The sequence below is a fragment of the Scheffersomyces stipitis genome, chromosome 3, assembly GCF_000209165.1.
Source record: "Scheffersomyces stipitis CBS 6054 chromosome 3, complete sequence".
NCBI lineage: Eukaryota > Fungi > Ascomycota > Pichiomycetes > Serinales > Debaryomycetaceae > Scheffersomyces > Scheffersomyces stipitis.
Genome location: NC_009043.1, coordinates 126,735 through 143,413, shown reverse-complemented (window position 1 = coordinate 143,413; position 16,679 = coordinate 126,735). Strand labels below are relative to the sequence as shown.

General features: G+C 41.7%; 9 protein-coding genes across 9 annotated transcripts; all 9 read right to left on the bottom strand. All coding sequences in view use genetic code 12, as the record gives it.

The window, feature by feature from the left end:
- Positions 1-27: 27 nt before the first annotated feature.
- On the bottom strand, positions 28-912 carry MTR3 (exosome exoribonuclease; the record flags this gene model as incomplete). Its single annotated transcript, XM_001383276.1, is given in 2 exon segments — positions 28-842; positions 858-912. The coding sequence occupies 2 exon segments, from the start codon at positions 910-912 to the stop codon at positions 28-30; spliced, it is 870 nt and encodes a 289-aa protein (XP_001383313.2).
- Positions 913-1,124: 212 nt separating this feature from the next.
- Positions 1,125-4,332, bottom strand: GIN1 (transcriptional regulator). Its single transcript, XM_001383275.1, has 2 exons — positions 3,558-4,332; positions 1,125-3,509 (listed from the first exon to the last, which is right to left on the bottom strand). The coding sequence occupies exons 1-2, from the start codon at positions 3,948-3,950 to the stop codon at positions 1,179-1,181; spliced, it is 2,724 nt and encodes a 907-aa protein (XP_001383312.2). The 5' UTR covers positions 3,951-4,332; the 3' UTR covers positions 1,125-1,178.
- A 682-nt stretch (positions 4,333-5,014) lies between these two features.
- RIB1 (GTP cyclohydrolase II) lies at positions 5,015-5,956 on the bottom strand (the record flags this gene model as incomplete). The annotated part of the gene is made up of 1 exon (XM_001383274.1): positions 5,015-5,956. One exon carries the CDS (start codon positions 5,954-5,956, stop codon positions 5,015-5,017), a length of 942 nt encoding a protein of 313 aa, XP_001383311.1.
- A 1,369-nt stretch (positions 5,957-7,325) lies between these two features.
- PICST_30470 (predicted protein) lies at positions 7,326-7,814 on the bottom strand (the record flags this gene model as incomplete). Its single annotated transcript, XM_001383273.1, has 1 exon — positions 7,326-7,814. One exon carries the CDS (start codon positions 7,812-7,814, stop codon positions 7,326-7,328), a length of 489 nt encoding a protein of 162 aa, XP_001383310.1.
- Positions 7,815-8,282: 468 nt separating this feature from the next.
- Positions 8,283-8,969, bottom strand: PICST_35383 (predicted protein; the record flags this gene model as incomplete). The annotated part of the gene is made up of 3 exons (XM_001383272.1): positions 8,283-8,656; positions 8,747-8,805; positions 8,863-8,969. 3 exons carry the CDS (start codon positions 8,967-8,969, stop codon positions 8,283-8,285), a joined length of 540 nt encoding a protein of 179 aa, XP_001383309.1.
- Positions 8,970-9,727: 758 nt separating this feature from the next.
- Positions 9,728-10,399, bottom strand: PICST_42834 (predicted protein; the record flags this gene model as incomplete). The annotated part of the gene is made up of 1 exon (XM_001383271.1): positions 9,728-10,399. A coding segment is annotated over one exon (672 nt), but the record flags the coding sequence as incomplete, so codon positions are not given.
- Positions 10,400-11,065: 666 nt separating this feature from the next.
- On the bottom strand, positions 11,066-12,045 carry RPL28 (60S ribosomal protein L28). The gene is made up of 2 exons (XM_001383270.1): positions 11,990-12,045; positions 11,066-11,545 (listed from the first exon to the last, which is right to left on the bottom strand). The coding sequence occupies exons 1-2, from the start codon at positions 12,036-12,038 to the stop codon at positions 11,145-11,147; spliced, it is 450 nt and encodes a 149-aa protein (XP_001383307.1). The 5' UTR covers positions 12,039-12,045; the 3' UTR covers positions 11,066-11,144.
- A 531-nt stretch (positions 12,046-12,576) lies between these two features.
- Positions 12,577-14,061, bottom strand: YBR1 (General substrate transporter; the record flags this gene model as incomplete). Its single annotated transcript, XM_001383269.1, has 1 exon — positions 12,577-14,061. One exon carries the CDS (start codon positions 14,059-14,061, stop codon positions 12,577-12,579), a length of 1,485 nt encoding a protein of 494 aa, XP_001383306.2.
- A 421-nt stretch (positions 14,062-14,482) lies between these two features.
- On the bottom strand, positions 14,483-16,492 carry FST9 (transcriptional regulator Regulator of drug sensitivity (RDS2)). The gene is made up of 3 exons (XM_001383268.1): positions 16,377-16,492; positions 15,832-16,288; positions 14,483-15,735 (listed from the first exon to the last, which is right to left on the bottom strand). Exons 1-3 carry the CDS (start codon positions 16,437-16,439, stop codon positions 14,558-14,560), a joined length of 1,698 nt encoding a protein of 565 aa, XP_001383305.2. The 5' UTR covers positions 16,440-16,492; the 3' UTR covers positions 14,483-14,557.
- Positions 16,493-16,679: the final 187 nt, after the last annotated feature.

Genomic DNA, 16,679 nt, shown 5'->3' with positions numbered 1-16,679 from the left:
AAACGTGATTTGTGAAAACTTCATCTATTAAGAAGTGGTGAAATAGGAATTGATATTGGCTCTTACCTTCTTGGACATATCGTTACAGCCATCGAGTAAATGGTCCACCTGCGAATTCTCCAAGTTTGTCTGGTCACCTTCTATCCAAATCCCTACTATTTCGTCGTTTCGTAAGTTCATGAAACTGGCTACACAGGAAACAGACCCTTCGTCCTTCTCTTGAATTTCAGTAGGGTCAAGAACGAGAACATCGTTCTGCAAATGAGCTACTCCACTTGTTACAACGTCCTTTACTTCGATTCCCGAGTCGACCAAAGCCACCGAAGAAGCGTTCAACACCCAGTTGACAAGACTGAGCATCTTTGTGTCCAGATATGACCCTCCTAGTGAAGAGTCTGTTGAAATTATAGTGACAAAGACGTCAATGGTGGACTTGGGATACTTTTCTAACACTATAGAAGGCAACAAAGACGTCTCAATATACGACGAGATCTTGTGTTCAATGCTGGTCAAGCCGGTACGGCCGTTGACGTTGACGTTGGTCTGGTTGGTGGTGTTTGCAGCAGAGCTGGCACTAATGCTGGTATTGTTGTACAAATGCTCGTTGGGCTGGGAGATGAATGGCAAAAATTTACACTCTACAGAGAAAGAGGCTCTATCGATGAAAGAGCCTCTGATTGGACGTGGACCATATACCAGCACTTCGATTATGTTATTGCCCACTTCTAGATATGACGATCCATTGGCATTTTCAATGATTCCTGTCTTCAAAAAGAATGGTCTTAAGCCATCGATTCTAGGCTCTGTCTTAGACTCAATCTTCGCAGGCTGTGCAGTTCCATCTGCTGATGAAAGACCCACATTCGGTATAATTGTATTTACCGAACCTAAAAGTCTTCTTCTATCACTCATCGTTCTTGGGTGGGTAAGTAGAATCTACCTACAAATTAAACTGAGATGCTCTTCTCTATATTGGAATGAAATTTTAAGGTACTGCATATTGATTCAGATAAAGATAAGCTGGAACATTAATGCTAGGTAATGCTACAATATACATTTAATAACCTATGTGGTGACTGCTTCGTAGGTAACTTGGGCCAGGTCTAGATGCTTATTTATCCCTTAACTGGTACTAATATACATTACAAATAAATAGTTAAACCTAAATTTCGTAATTCTCAGTAACGGAACTGCGATTCATTATTAAACGGGTCCAAGTAGTCAAGATTGTTAGGGTCCCCCAACAGAGAAAAATCAAAATCGTCTAAGTTCACCAGGCCAAAGGCTTGGTCATTCAACAGGGAAGGAACCTGAGCCTGGTATTGTGAAAGAGCAGCTTTGGCAAGTGCTGGAATACGCTCTTGTTCAGACTTGTCATGTGACCTCTGGGCATTCTTCTCTAACATGTAAGGAGGTAAGATCTTGCCAAAGATTTGAGCATCCAACTTGTCAAATACACCAGGAACATAGTCGTTTCTGTCTTCGTCAGTAGTATTTGAATTCGTGATTCCAGGTTGTTCTTCAATAGTTGGAAGACTACTTGGAAGTGAAGGTACAGTAGGGGCAACCGCAGCCAACTCAGGATCATTAGAAGAGTGGAATGCTTCCAACGAGGTATCGGTAAACAACAGACCAAGAGCCTCGGACTTCTTCAGTGGATCTTGTTGAGTGTACGGAGCATAAGGATTCTTATCGCTGGTAACCACATTGGAGGATTCTGACAATTTTGCGCCCCCTGTCTTAAAGTTATTCATGATGTCAAAGTTCTTGAATGTAGATTGAACATTTTCGTTCTGCAAGTTATTGTTAATGATATATGGGTCTACCACTCTAGTATTCTTCAAACGTGAAGTGGTGGCTGTTCTTCTATTCAATTGTTCAAATAATGTGTTCAAGATGTTGAAAATACGCAATGAAGCATTGGAGTTGTTCTTAAGACAATCAAGCACCTTCTTACCGATCTCGATGTCTTTTTTGATCATATCAATGTTTAAATCATCGTCAAAGAGAACACCAACATAGTTGGCACCACCACTTTGAGTATTATTATAGTTTGCGAAATGGAAGTAGTAAATCAAACATGCAACAGAGAAGAAAATAGTGTACATAGAAAACCAGTATGTTCCCACCAACAAGTTCTTGTCGATCATCTTGTTGGCCAACTTCACGACCATTCTGGCTACCTTGATGCAGTTTCTACCTCTAATCAACGAACGAGGATCGGATTTTTGAAAGTTATTGGGTCCATCGCTGACGAAATGGATGAAGGGACGGTACAACATGATTTGGCAGTTCAAAAATGCCAAATGAAGGTAGTAGTTGGCTAATACAAATTTCTCTGGAATCTCTTTACCTGAGTTGATATCATTGGGATCAGTAGGTTTCAATTCTTTTGGTAATGCATCTAGCCAAGTCTTCAATTCCAATTCCAATTCAGTAACTTTAGAATGTATTCTGTCTGGGGTCACCGATTCCTTTTCAGTGGTCTTCACTTTGATTGGATACAATTTCTTGACGATATGTGAAAGTATAAGCATTAGCTTCGTATGTTGGTTAGCACATGCAGATGACGACAATCGTCCTTCTTGTTTGTCGTACAAGTACTCTGTACGAGTGACGTTTTCGTCATCCAAGTCTTCAGGCAAATCCTGGTCAAATTCATCTTCATTGATGGATCTGGGTAAGCCCAATAAGGAGTTGATGTAGATATCCATCTTGTAGATGGTGTAGAATAGTCTCTTTCTGGTATCGACTTCAATTGGGTCCAATTTCCTTCGCGAGTTCTGGAAGATGGTCAAGTTACGATGCAACCCTTCTTTGAGAGCACTTCTCAAGGCAATACCAATATACGAATAACAGGTGGATAATCTGGCTGAGCATTGCAAATACATTATCATCATGACAATGGTTTGGATGGAGTTAATATCGCCTACATTGCTGATATCGATCAACTTACGGGCTTCCAAGAAATATTTGAACCCATCATCTTCCAAGTTCTCGTTACGATCAGAAGATGTTGTCGCTGACTTGGAGAAAAGAGATCCACAGGCCAAAATCGAGTACAAGAAGGGCAAGAATTTTTGCTGTCTGTCGCCGTAATTGTACGGGTCCAAAGAGTAAAGAAGGTCTACTTCTTCTAGAAGCGATGGACGATGGTAGAATCTGAACAAAACACAAGCCTTGTTCCATGTGGTGTAGATGAGGTCCAAGGCGATTTCTTTCTTGGGCAAATATAATTTGATTTCTGTTCCCATAGTCGTTTCGTCAGAGGAAGACACGGATGATTGCCGTTCGTGACGAATAGATCCTGGATTACTGGGAGATGGTAAGGGAGCGTTGTCCAAGTAGACGTCACTGATATCGTTCAAGGCGGAAGACGACTTTCCGTCGATGTGGTTGACAACTTTCTGCAACTTTTCCAAGTCAAACTGCAAGTTGTGGTCGAAGCAGTTGATCTTCAACTTGGGAAGCAACAACTTGATGATGCCTTGGGCGAGCAATAGGTTTCTCTCTGGATATGCAGATGTTGCCGACAAAGTCTGAGAAAGGTCGCCAACGTTGCTTCCGTTAGAATTGGCAATGTTGGCAGCGGCGGCGGCTAAAACTGCGGAAGATGGCAGCGCGGTCGGAATGGGTATTCCGCTATGCTTCTTGTTTCTGACGTTGGGTTGATCATAAGTGCATTTGTACGAATAAACAGTGCAATGGATACAAGGCTGTTTACCATCACATTTGACCTTTTTCTGACGGCAATTGTCGCATGCTCTGGTGACTCGTCTACGTTTCTGGTCTCCTCGGTTGCTGTTTCCGTTGTTGTTGTTCGATGTGTTGGAGGAGTTGGACGCAGCGATGGAGGTGGAATGGAGAAGGCCCGACAGCTGGAACTCGTTGTCGGACTCTTCTGACGGGTGCGAGTAGTCGGGGAACGGTTCGCCCTCTCTTTTGATCATGACGGAAAAACTCGAACGCTTTGAAAATAGAAGAGAATGGCTGTGGGAAAGTAAGAGGCTTTAAGCTTGTATTTCTTATTCTGAACTTAAGTCTCTGATTATGATGCGATGAGATACTGATTCAGAACACCAACTTGGCTGTAATTATAGGTTGGCAGTTGCGCAGTGGCACAATGAAATTGACTCGAATGGCACTGCTTTCAGGTCGCTGGCGTCAGCGTAGAATCTGTTTTGAAAGACTACGTGAGAAATCTGTGACAAATCTGTGAAATATGTCAAAAATTACGAATGTGACAATTTCCACGAGTGAACTACCACGAAAAAGACGGCTGCTTCTAGAGCAAAACTAACGGTGTACAGCAGCGGACAGACACGGGACAGACACGACAGAAAAGGAATTGGAGGTCCTAACCAGAGAAAGAAGTATGTTCAGTAAATAACAGTGGTGAAACCAGTGACGGAAATAATAATGAATCTTATTCACTATGGGGAGTTCGGCATGTAGCCAATGCGCAAAATGCGGGAGTCGTGCAGACACGACCTGGACAACTCTTACCGTTTTAACTTCTAATTTACGGCGCTATCAAAGTTAGATTATTTTTCACCCTAAAAAAAGGTATGTCCTATGATTCTCCAGTATGGGCCAGTAGAGCTGGTTGGTTAGGAGCGAGTAGACATTTAGAGGGTAGTAGTGGCTCTACTGTGGGCATTACGTGAACGCAGATCTCCTTCACTTATCCGTTCCTACACCTTGTCGACGCTGCGTCCCTTCGTCGTTTCGATTCTGACGGATATTCATTGCTGGGGAACTTATGCGAGATGTCAATGCACAGGCTAGACGCATCATGTGATAATACTGACTCACAAAGTTATACTGGATGTGAAGACTCAGTTGCTATCCATGAAAGCAAGAAGAATGAAGAAAGAAATTAGGCTTTATATAAAGCATGTATTGTCAACACTCTAACTACGAGTTTCTCTATCTACTCTACGTCTATTCTACAACACTTTTCCGTCCTTTGTGCCATTAAATATTCTAGTGCCATGTAATATCGTATCGTATCTTAATTAATTTTGATTGGTTTCTCCAACAAATGTCCCATTCGCTCGATCTTGGTACTGAGGTACCCCTCGATCTCCTTGGACTTGATTCCGTTCTCCTTGTTCTTCCAAGCTAATGGAACCATAGGCACTCTTTCCAATACCTTGACTTCTCTGTTCTTTCCTTCAACAGCAAGAATCTTGTCAGGGTTGTTGGTCAACAACTGGATCTCAGTCAAACCTAAGTCCAACAAAATGGCGGTAGCCAACGAGAAGTTTCTGCCGTCCGCTGGATGTCTCAAAATCAAGTTGGCTTGAACTGTGTCTGCACCCAAGTCCTGCAAGTTGTAGGCCTTCAATTTCTCGCCCAAACCAATGCCCCTACCTTCTTGTCTCAAATACACCATGCATCCATGGCCGTTGGTGCCCATGATTCTGCCTGCCTCATCAAACTGCTCTCCACAGTCACACCGGGCAGACCAGGCTGTTTCTCCTGTGTAGCACTCAGAATGTATTCTTACCAAGACAGGATCGGCATATGTGGTTTCGCTTTCACGGATCAAGTTGCCCAAAGCGTCGAAATGCAACTCCGTACCATTCTTGTCGTCTCTATCAGCCACCGTACGACCTGGGAAAAGCTTTCCAATATAAGCACCTCTTGTCATTCTATCCTGCTGCGTATCTCCCCTTCTCTGCTTGAATAGAGTCTTGGATCTGACGTCTTCACCAAAGACAATAGCCAAATGCTCCTTGTTGTCAATGTTGTTTTCGTACAAATGCAAGAAGATCTCTGGACCCTGAGTCGTGGGAATACGGGCTCTGGCCAAACAGTTGACTACGGGCAAGGTATCTGGAAGATCTAACTGATGTCTGATTTCCTCCGAAACCTGTGGTGGAGGAACAGGAGTATCAGAAAGAGAAGCCGATGGCGTTACCGCAGGCGAGACCAACGGAATATGGTTCATGTCCGGGATCCGGGAGTTCGCAGGTATAGGCTGCTTTATGTAAGTGGATCTGGTGGGAGTGCTGGGTGACATTGTGAATGTGCTATGGTTATTACAAGATATTCAAATTTGCTATGGATACAAATTTGAGAGATTTCGATTATGAACAAAAAAAAGTTACACTTTGTAGGCCACTGTAGGCTGCTCTAGGAATGCTTTGCGATCTTGGATGTGCAATGAAAGCAGGTTATGCTGAAGGTAAATGCTCAAATCTTTAGCAAACTCAATTTTTCAACCGTGGAGTCTGGAAATGAGTGGGGCGAAAAATGGTAGCGACGAATAACGGACAGAATCGGAGTTATATAAGATATTGATAGCAGACAGGTACAAACGCAGGTGCTGATAAATCGTAATGACTTCACGTAAGCAGCAGTCTGGTTTACGTTAATTTCCGAGCGCTTCTAACTTTGAAAGAAACCAGTGGTTTTCGTCTTATTAAGCACAAGTTGAAAATTTGGTGACACTACTAAAAATTACTAATAGTATGGTGATTTCCGGTTTCCACAGTGCGACATTTTCTGGTGCGTCTGGTGCGTGAAATGACAAATGCAAAGTCGTCCCTAAGTACGACATATGTCTGCATTTTCCTTTCTTTTCCGTGCTGCTTCTCGGTAGTCGGATTTCCGGACTTGGCTTGCTTGCCATTTCGAAAAAGATCTGAGATAAGAGGTTGCAAATGTCCATCTGTGGTTATGATTCCAATTCTACTCTAGTCTGATTCTACATGTTCATATTAAATGTCCTCTAGTCCAACATCAACGCCTTCCCTCACTGAAACTGCCACCATTCCCGTACTCGCACTTGCCTTCTACGATCAGTTTCAGCTACGTCTTGTGAAATTAGAGCTTCTAGGTAGATTTGCGCTCGACTCACATGCATAATTGGGACAGTTGCAATTATTTTGCATCTTTTTCAACTAGATTCCACCTTTAGCCAATATATGAAACTGCCCACTCACAGTCAAAGAAAACAGTTCGTCTCATAGTATATCGTTCCAGGTAGAGCCGATTATCTCTTGTGACAATCTTCACTCTTTTGCTCGTTTCACAGACAGTAGGTTGCCAGTACTCCTTCTCCCTCTGGTTCGCCATTTGTTTGCGCCGTATAAACCTCAAAATGATCCAATGCCCATCCATTCTCTAGTTTTATACCTTGCCCATCTTGCAACTTGGTAGCAGTGCAATTTCGTTTCGTACTCTTCGTAAATGTCTGTGTTTCCTTCTCTAGCGTGTAGTCTGGCCCTATCGGAAGAATTTTTCCTACAAATTCCACTACATTAACGCTTCCAATATATTAAATCTCGTTAGTACTACGGAGCTATCAATAGATCCTACTCGATCGTCTTTATCCACTCTACTAAGTCCTGTTCGCTGAAGTTTTCTAAATTGGGAACAAATGTATCTACCGGCTGTTGCTTCTTCAACACCACTACAGCGGGAATATGACCTCCTACTACGTACTGCAACATTAATTCACGTCCTCCTTCGCTATCGGCCAAGATATTGACCAAATACACAGGTTCGTTTTCTGGCTTGGGATACTTCTTTCCATCACTCAATACATCAAAAAGTGCCTGGGTCACCTTATTTGATTTTGGCTCAGCATAGGTGAAATTCAATAAGACTGGCTCCTTGAACAAAATCAAATCGTACAATTCATTACTGGATGTTATGTAGTTGGGAATAATCCTGTTCTTGGTGGTAAACTCAGAAGCTGCTGGAGGATAAATGAGCTTCTGGGTTCTCCAAGCTTTAAACCATCCGCTGAAAAAAGTCCGACGGAAGGTTAGTTGTCTGGCGCTGTTTAATTGTATTGACATATTCTATTCACTAATAAGAGTTCTGAGCAACCAATTCTGTTTGAAAATGGCAAATAAATTGCTCTCTAACAAACAATCTCAAAACAAAGAATTCAAGTATCAAACCAGAATATTTTTATCGAACTTAATTGTTTGCAATTATTGACAGCAACTCTTGCTAATTATTAGTCTAATATAGAATTATTAATCCAAAAATTACAAACAATGATACAATTTTGCTATCTTGAAATCGTATGGCCAATAAAGAAAAGTATACCATTTCTCCACAATTCAGGCCGTTTCTATATTCGAAATGTCGCACTCCATTTCGTATAGACAAAGTCTATAACTATTCCTACTATCTGAGTCATTCTTTATTTCCACACTTGTTCTCCCATTTCGTTGTAATCTCGTCTCCATTGCTCATATCTATTCGTTTTCTAGTATTTACAGGTTTTTTATACTATTTCTATGTACATTTCTTTGACTTCATGGATCCTCTTCCCAGCCATCCTTCCATCTCTTTTTCCACAAGTTACAGTCGAATTTGGGCTTGCCCAACTTGACGTTGACCTCGTTATGGGCTTCGCAAAGCCATTTTCCAAATGAGTCCTGAGTTTCAACTTTGGGCTCGTGTTTCTTTATGTATTTTTCAAAGTCTTCACCGCAAAACCAGCAAGGATAGAAGCTTCCAAATAACGTGAGGAACTGCTTGAGATCCTGCTGACGCTTGGTGTCGGGTTTCTCTGGGTATTTGGCAGCTATGGAATGTAGTAATGTCCACGACGACTTTCCTAATACTTCTACATCTGCTGGAATATCTTTTGGATAAGGGTTATACTTCTCCTTCTTAGTAGCACCAACTCTTGCCGTCGAATCAACGAAGTTCGGTACAGTTTCGGTGAGCTTAGGCTTGTTTTCAGCGGAATGTTTCGGATTCTTCGGAATAACACTTCCTTTAATGCCCCCGGTAGCAAATTGGAAATCTAGCAAGCTGTTACAGCTTCGACATCTATGCTTTCTGTTAGAATATATTTGTGATATGACAACTTTAGTTTATGGTACATACGGTTTTCCATCTTTGTCATAGATGATTTTGCGTCCCGTCAAGCCTACCTCCGGTTTGGACGTATTGGATGGGGTTACCGCTTCTTTGGACTCGATGGGTTCCGGCATTTGTCCTTAGAGAAAATCTCAAAAGAAGAGGAAGTACATAATGCTAGAGTTGTGAAATGGCAATATATATTATTCAGCAGTGTGCATATAGGAGAAGGCAATGGAGTTATGGGAGAAGAGATGGAGGATGTACAAGTTAATGTTGAATCAGACTTCAAGCTGAGAAAGCTTGATATAGGTTGGGAGTGTCAGGTGAAAGTTGTGGTGAATTTGAGAGGCCTTCTCAAAAATTTTGGGGACAATTTGATGAAATTTCAATTATTTTGCACCCGTTTTGTCCACATTTCAGCATACTGTGCAATCTACATGAATATATTTCTATTTAGTTGTTTCTTCATATTTAGAATAACTGTCTTGTGCCATTGTTGTACGGATTATTTAGTGGGTATGGTACCAGTTACAAATAATTCAGAATAACCATTATCATTGTGCTTTCTTGTTTCACTATGAAGATTGAAATCATTCAATTAAACTACACGAACTCAATGCAACTTCATTCTTTTAATACAAGGTTATCTTTGGCTGTATAGTTTGTCGCCTATACTACTGTTGGTTTACTTCACACTTTGTCTACAATATATCAGGGCCTTTCTCTAATGGGTATCAATTGATGAAGAACTAAAATGCATATGCTAACGAAAATAGCCAAAGACCTCCGTGGCTCAGAGTGATACCACACTCCGGGTATCCTAACTGAGCTATCTTGGACTACTTGTGGTAATTTTGTGCTGTCTAAACATCATTGCAGTGTATGTCGTCTAGCTGGAAGCTTTCGATTTCAATGCCTCGATGTGTTCGTTTCTCTGTCTGATGACCTCGTCACATAACTCGCCGATTTCCTTCGAGACTATGGCGGTTCTTGAATCATAGAACTCACTCAAATCATATGTGAGGCCGAAGTCCTGTTCATAGTCCCAAGCCTGTTGGATCATCTCGTACTTGTCTATGTCCTTAACGTACCTGGCTTCGATGGTCCTGATTTCTTCGTAGTCCAACCACAACTCCAAGATTTCTTTGGAGAACCTTTCATTGTATGGCTTGATGATCTCAGACAAGTACTGAATCGATTCCAATTCACGACGGTGCTTTTCAGCCTTGGTGACTCCTCCAAATGGAGTGATATCACCTACCAACGATTCAGCAATGTCGTGCACCAAGGCGATTTTCACACACTTACTGATGTCAATGTTCTCGTTCGGTATGAACATCGAGATGATAGACATCCGATACATGTGGTCACTGATGCTTTCGACTTTTTCTGCCGGAATTCCACGGTCAACCCAACCAGTTCTCTTCTGGGTTTTCAAGAGTCTGACTATCTGAACAAAAGCAAGAATATAGTTAACGCTGTGGTTCGGACCTGAAGGTACCAAGAGCTTACGGATATGTTCTGGAACGGCAGTGTCAGGCTTCCAGATGTTTTCTGTAGTATCCGCCCAAGTGGTGTGTTTGCCATTAGCTTTGGCAGTTTCCGTTTTGATTTGACTCATGTTGGTGAAATTGACTTTGAAGTTCAAATTGGTTCTGATGCTATATCTACAAGTATTCGACGATGGAAGCTTTATTCTATAAGAAAGTTGCACTCCTAGAAAACGCTGCTTGGTAAGAACACGGCCAGAAGCTACCAACATCTGTTAAAGAAAATTCTTGATCCTGGTAAATCGTTGAAGGTGGAGTCTTCACCCAGACAGGTTAATGTAAACACTGGGTGTGTGCAGGAGAGACATTTTCAACACCTCGATGAGATGAGGTTGCATATAGTGCTAGCTGTGGAAATGTTAGTGAGTTCAATGTTGGCACAAGAGAACAGAGCTACCGAGTATCTACGAGCTGTATGCCTTGAAGGAAGTGGTATATATGGAATATTTTCGGTGGCCATGAGAATGGCTACATTTCTTCATTTTCAATTTCTTGACTCTTTTTCTCTTTTCTATGTATTTGGCGCATCCACTCTTCTCTCAACTATGTAGTGCTTATTTATGTGGACGGACGATTTTCACTTGCTCCAAATTCACACTATTGATATCGACAATTGACATGGACAATTTCATTACTAGCTATTAAACAGACTTCAGTAACTACCCTCCTACTGTATTCGGACGTAAATTATTTATTTTTCTCTGAAAGAGTATGTAAAATTTATAGAAAGTACAAGATAAACCCTAGTTTGAAAAATTAAGCGACTAATTCAACAACACCACCGACAGCTCTGATCTTTTCTTCAGCTAACTTGGAGACAAATCTGGCCTTGACAATGATTGGGACTTCTGGCAATCTACCCTTACCCAAAACCTTACCGTAACCGGCAGCTAAAGTGTCGATGACTGGAGCAGCGGAGGCAGAAGCAGACTTCAAGTATTCTTCCTTCTTGTCTTCGTCAACCAAAGTCCACAACTTGTCCAAGTTGAGTTCTGGTCTCCAGAAGTGGTTTTGTTGCTTGTGGAAGTATCTCATACCGACCTTACCGAAGTAACCTGGATGGTACTTATCCAAGTTGGTTCTGTGGTGGTGTTGACCACCAGCCTTACCACGACCACCTGGATGCTTTCTGTGCTTACCGATTCTACCCTTACCGGCTATAATGATGTTAGTATACGAATTCATATTGGCTTCGAAGATGACTGTAGCTACTCCATCTGAAAATTCCTCATTGATACATTGCTTTGGATACATTCAGACTTATAGTCAGATCTGCTGAATTGAATTGTTGTGGTTGTGAGTATACCCTATCGATGTGATGAATACAAATTTTTCACTTCTAAAGTTGCACAATATATAATTTTTCATGATAGAAATGGGCTGGAAATATCTGATTCACGGGCTATTACAATGAGATTGATATGGCAATAATGCTGGAACGTTCCTATCAGAATATTCAAATAATGTTTTGTACTAAACATAGACTTCATAATTGAGAGTGTCTTGTTGGACGCTTTTTCACTCGATTGAAACTCAGATTTCTGGATTCTACTACACTGTCTTCGTTTTGATTTCTAATTCTTCTCTTATTCGTTACATACCTGAGACGTGACCTCTGTGCTTTCTAGTTTTAGTTAATCTGGTAGGCATCTTTACTGATAGATTAAAGGACTAGCTTCTAAAAAAGAAAGAGAACCACTATAAGGCAATTTCCATAAAAGTAGCTGGATAAATTTTTTCTCGCTGTTGCTGTGCGAGGATGAAAGAGAATGAAAATTTGATGTCACGTGTGTCTATAGTGTACAGGAAATTTTGCTAGTATTGTACTGAATTGTGCGACTGAACTGAACGGTTAGGTTGGCAATTGAGTTGCGCACAAGTTGGAGCTGAAATACTGGACTGTACACAGACCCCATTTCTACACTATATTTACACTATAGGGCTGAGCCCTAGATTATATCATGTGATAAGGACAAAATTGCGGCCGTGTTTCTTGTGGTGTTTAAAAATGGTTAGTATTTTGCACCCATTAGTGTTTCCAATAGAGCGTAGTTCTTCAATGAAGACAACTTTCAATAGAATTTACATCTGAAAATGATGAATTCATAGAAGTCAAATATGTGCCTATATTTTTTTAGCGTTATATAGCTAATAGATCTAGTTGTTAGCAAATATTTAGGTACGTACACTAGTTAGCTATGCCCCAGACTTCTTCGTAGGAATCATGACCCTTTGTCTCAGGAATATGGGCTTGGATAAACCAGTAACTCACTGCACACATAGCGGTGAAGAAGAAATAAACATACCCACCAATCGCGTTCTTCACCATGGGAAATGCGTAACCTACTACAAAGGTAGCGAACCAGTTCATGGTAGTACCCCAACTTTGAGCCAGAGCCTTGGCCCTTGGTTGAGTTACTTCTCCAACCAACAAGAATGGAATAGGCCCCAACCCTATTGCAAAGAAGGTTATGTATGTGAACGTTCCAACGATGGACAAAACCGAACTTGTGTTGATAATACCCAATCCCATCACAGCAGACAGGATTCCCAAGAATGTCACTGAGGTAAGTAAAAGAGGTTTACGTCCCAATCTATCCACAACGGTGGCAGACAAGAATGTTACTACAACGTTGACAGTCGAAATCAAACAATTGATGGAAATAGCATGGTCAGGGAAGATCGCTACAAGTACCGAAACTCCGTAGAAGATGATGGAGTTGACTCCGTCCAATTGCTGGAGAATCAAGATACCAGTAGCTACGAGTTTTGAATTGTTATACTCGCGCGAACTCAAGTATTCCTTCAAAGTTACAGTTGAGGATGCAGAAGCATTCACTTGTCCTTCGCCTTCTTCAAGTGACCCACCGTTGTCTAGCAAGATAACGCCTTCATCACCGGTACCAGCACCGTGTTTCTTCCAGCTGTTGACTTCTGACTGAGACGCAGAATAGCTTCCACCTCTCAATCTATGCAACACAGTGAATGCTTTGACATTATCTCCCGTATTGAGCAACCAAACAGGAGACTCTTCCACGTAGAAGAAGATAAGCAAGAAGTTTACAATGGCAAGCAACGAAGCCATGAAGAGTAGAAGACGCCAGTCGTTATCTGTGCACCAGGCCAAAGACAACAATTGGGTGAATAATATTCCTACGTTTATACTGACTTGATTCATCGAGCCCAACAACCCTTTAGAAGTTGGAGGGGCAATTTCGTTGATAAGTAACGAAGTGATAACAATAGCAGAGCCAGCACCCAAACCACTGACAAAACGTCCGAACAACAATGAAACATAGGAATTGCTCAACCCGTTCAAGGTAGAGCCCACGAAGAAGAATACACAATGGAGCAAGCTCGTCTTCTTTCTACCAATGGCATCAGCTATGGTTCCAACATAGAAAGAACCAATCAATCCTCCAATACTGAAGATCGATGTCACCAAGCCAACCTGCTGCGGCGAAAGTTCGATACAACGTTCAAACCCATGCGATCCAAACCACAGACTTTCAAATGGTACCAGCCCTGGAACAGATATCTTACATGACAATAGTAATTCCGGTGCATTCAACTCAGCCATATGGTAACCAAACTGAAGCGAACCAAGACAGATCACTGACACAGTCGTTAGAAGTGTGGCCGTCAATTTGGGATCCGAAAGACTATTGGTCATTTTTCAAAGAATTGCTTATAGTTGACTTTATAAGTTGTGATAAATATGGAATACTTGAGTTAAGATCTTGATCCGTATTCAAACAAACTATGTCTGAGGAGCAATCTATAATAATCGATTCCAATTTTCGTAATTAAATTTAAAAAGATCTTACTACGTATGAGACAATGCACGCCTATTATGAAACCAATACTCGATCAATTGTGTCAACGAACAATTCCTTGTAGCAAAGAATATCAGCTGGGAATAGGCATCAGGACACTTCAGGGGTTCTCTAGATCTTATGCGTTATCATATATCTCCTGCACCTAGCATTTCTGGAGATACGATTGCAAAATGGACCTTCAAGCTATTAACCTTGGATAAATAGTAGAGTCCTATGTATCCTATCAACACAGACTATTTGAAAATAAATCAAAGCTTGCATAATTGTACTTTCTTACAAAGTCTTCTTGATATTAGACTAAATAGTACATATGTAATACACAGGGAAATCCTACAATATTGGAAGGAAGTTCCCTACAATCATCATCGGAATGCCAAAAACGTCTCTCTTGAGTGTCCACATACAGCCTGTCCGTATTTTGACGTCAGTCTTGGGCGTGAGAAGGGTGCACTCGGTCATGGTGGCTCCCAAGAAATCGCCAAATGCTATTCTCAGAAACAACTGGAAATACTCTAGAACAGACTTGTCATCCAACAACTCAACAATGAACTTTCTTTGTTTACCAAGGAGTTCTTCCTTGGACCAGCCTGTCAAAATGCAAAACTCATTACCCACATAAGCAATCTCTCCCGTTCTTCTCCACACTATGGTAGGGGTTCCACTAACCCGGATGAAGTTGTCGTAGGTCAACAATGTTCTCTGGAAACACTGTTCCATGAAAATCAAGTCTCCCTCCTTCAATGAATTGGTACAGGCAATGAAGGAAGGTCTATAAGCGGCCATCGACTCGGCCATCTTCACCAACATGGGCTTGTTAAATCTCTTTCTCAAATATGCAATTAACGAGTGGTAGCCTGGAGTGTAGGAGAATGGTTTCTTCACCTTGGCATAAATTTCCTCGGGCTCCTTATAGAAAGACTCGTTCTCTACAGAGTCGTGGTTCTTTGTGTAGTGATTATCGTCAGGTACAATCCCGATTGTAAATGAAAGCGCCAGCTTCGAGTTCCGCTCGTAGAAAACAGATGGATCACTAGCCTTCATTGTCTCTATAGCAGTGATTACGTCAGGAAACATCAGTACCTGATCGGACTCTGTGGGCCCAAGAAAGTACTGATTGATAGACTCGTCACATTTGGGATACCGTTGGTGGTCATATATGCTGGCACTGGCGTTCGATATTCTAGCCTTAGCCTCCATAGAACCATTGCTGAGCTGGTCTTGTGGTGATGGAGTCTGCGAAGATCCAGCTACATACGGTTTGTTACGTTTACTAGTATAATTTAAGTCGTCAGGAGTTGTCATATTTCTGGTTGCAGTGCCGGTGTTTGTATTTGACGATACGGTAGTCGTCAATGCATGCGGAGATAGAGCCGGTGATAATGTGATTGAATTAGGCGTTCCTTCGTTGGATGTTGAATGGTTTCCATGCATAAAGTTGTCCTGGAGAATGCTCGATAATGTCGAGTACTCGAGATCAGCTGCCGAAGATAAGAAATTGGTCCTTCTGCCTCCATTGGTAGAACGACTTACCAGATTTCGCATATAGTCAGTGCTTTGAGGAAGCTGCTGTTGTTGATCCGGTTGTTGAAGATTCAGTTGAAGACTCAGTGAAAGATTTGAATGCGTTTGTGGAAGTGTCAGTTGTTTTTGTGAAAATGTCAGTTGTGAACGTGCAAGAGGTTGTGTCTGATTCTGGTTCCTGGGAAGAAAACTATTATGGCTCTTCGAGAATCCCAAAGAATAAATGTCATCATTAATGCTGTTGGTATAACTTATCGGTACTGTAGAACTGTGCTGAAACGTAGTAGCCTGATACATGATGGATCTACCAGATTCTGTTGGAGATGCGTTCGTTCCATCGTATGTTTCCGCCTGCTGTAGCCGATTGGGCAATAGTGCCGTGTTGGGCACATCGGCCAAATACTTCTTCCGTTTTCTACGGGCATCTTCGCATGTCTTGTCGAGTCCTCTTTGTATGCATCGTTTACATGGTCTTCCTGAGTCACATGTCATATGAGCCTTATGACAATGGTTGCATGCTCTGTTTGTTTTTTTCCTTTTCTACAAGAGTTAGTATCAACGGTTCTTAGTTTTCAATGCTGTTGCGGAGTACGGAACTAGTATGTGTATTGTGTATTGTGATGCTTACCGGTCTGAGGGAGTCGTCCTCCTGTTTCACCAGGACGGTTCGTTCTGATTCATCGCTACTCATGGTCAACGGCCATTTGTTGCTTTGTTGAGAGCAGATCCAGAGTCTATGGTTGGGACTTCCGCCGTACTTGAAACTCGGCTAGAATCTGGAGTATTAAGGACGATCCCGGAATTAGTTTCACTGTTTTCTGGAGTTAGACAAAGTCACGTGATATTATTTGGTAGCGCAATCCAATCAATCTTATAACTGTGCAACATTATTGGTTGCTTGAGAATAAGTGGATGGGCTTGTGTTATGGCT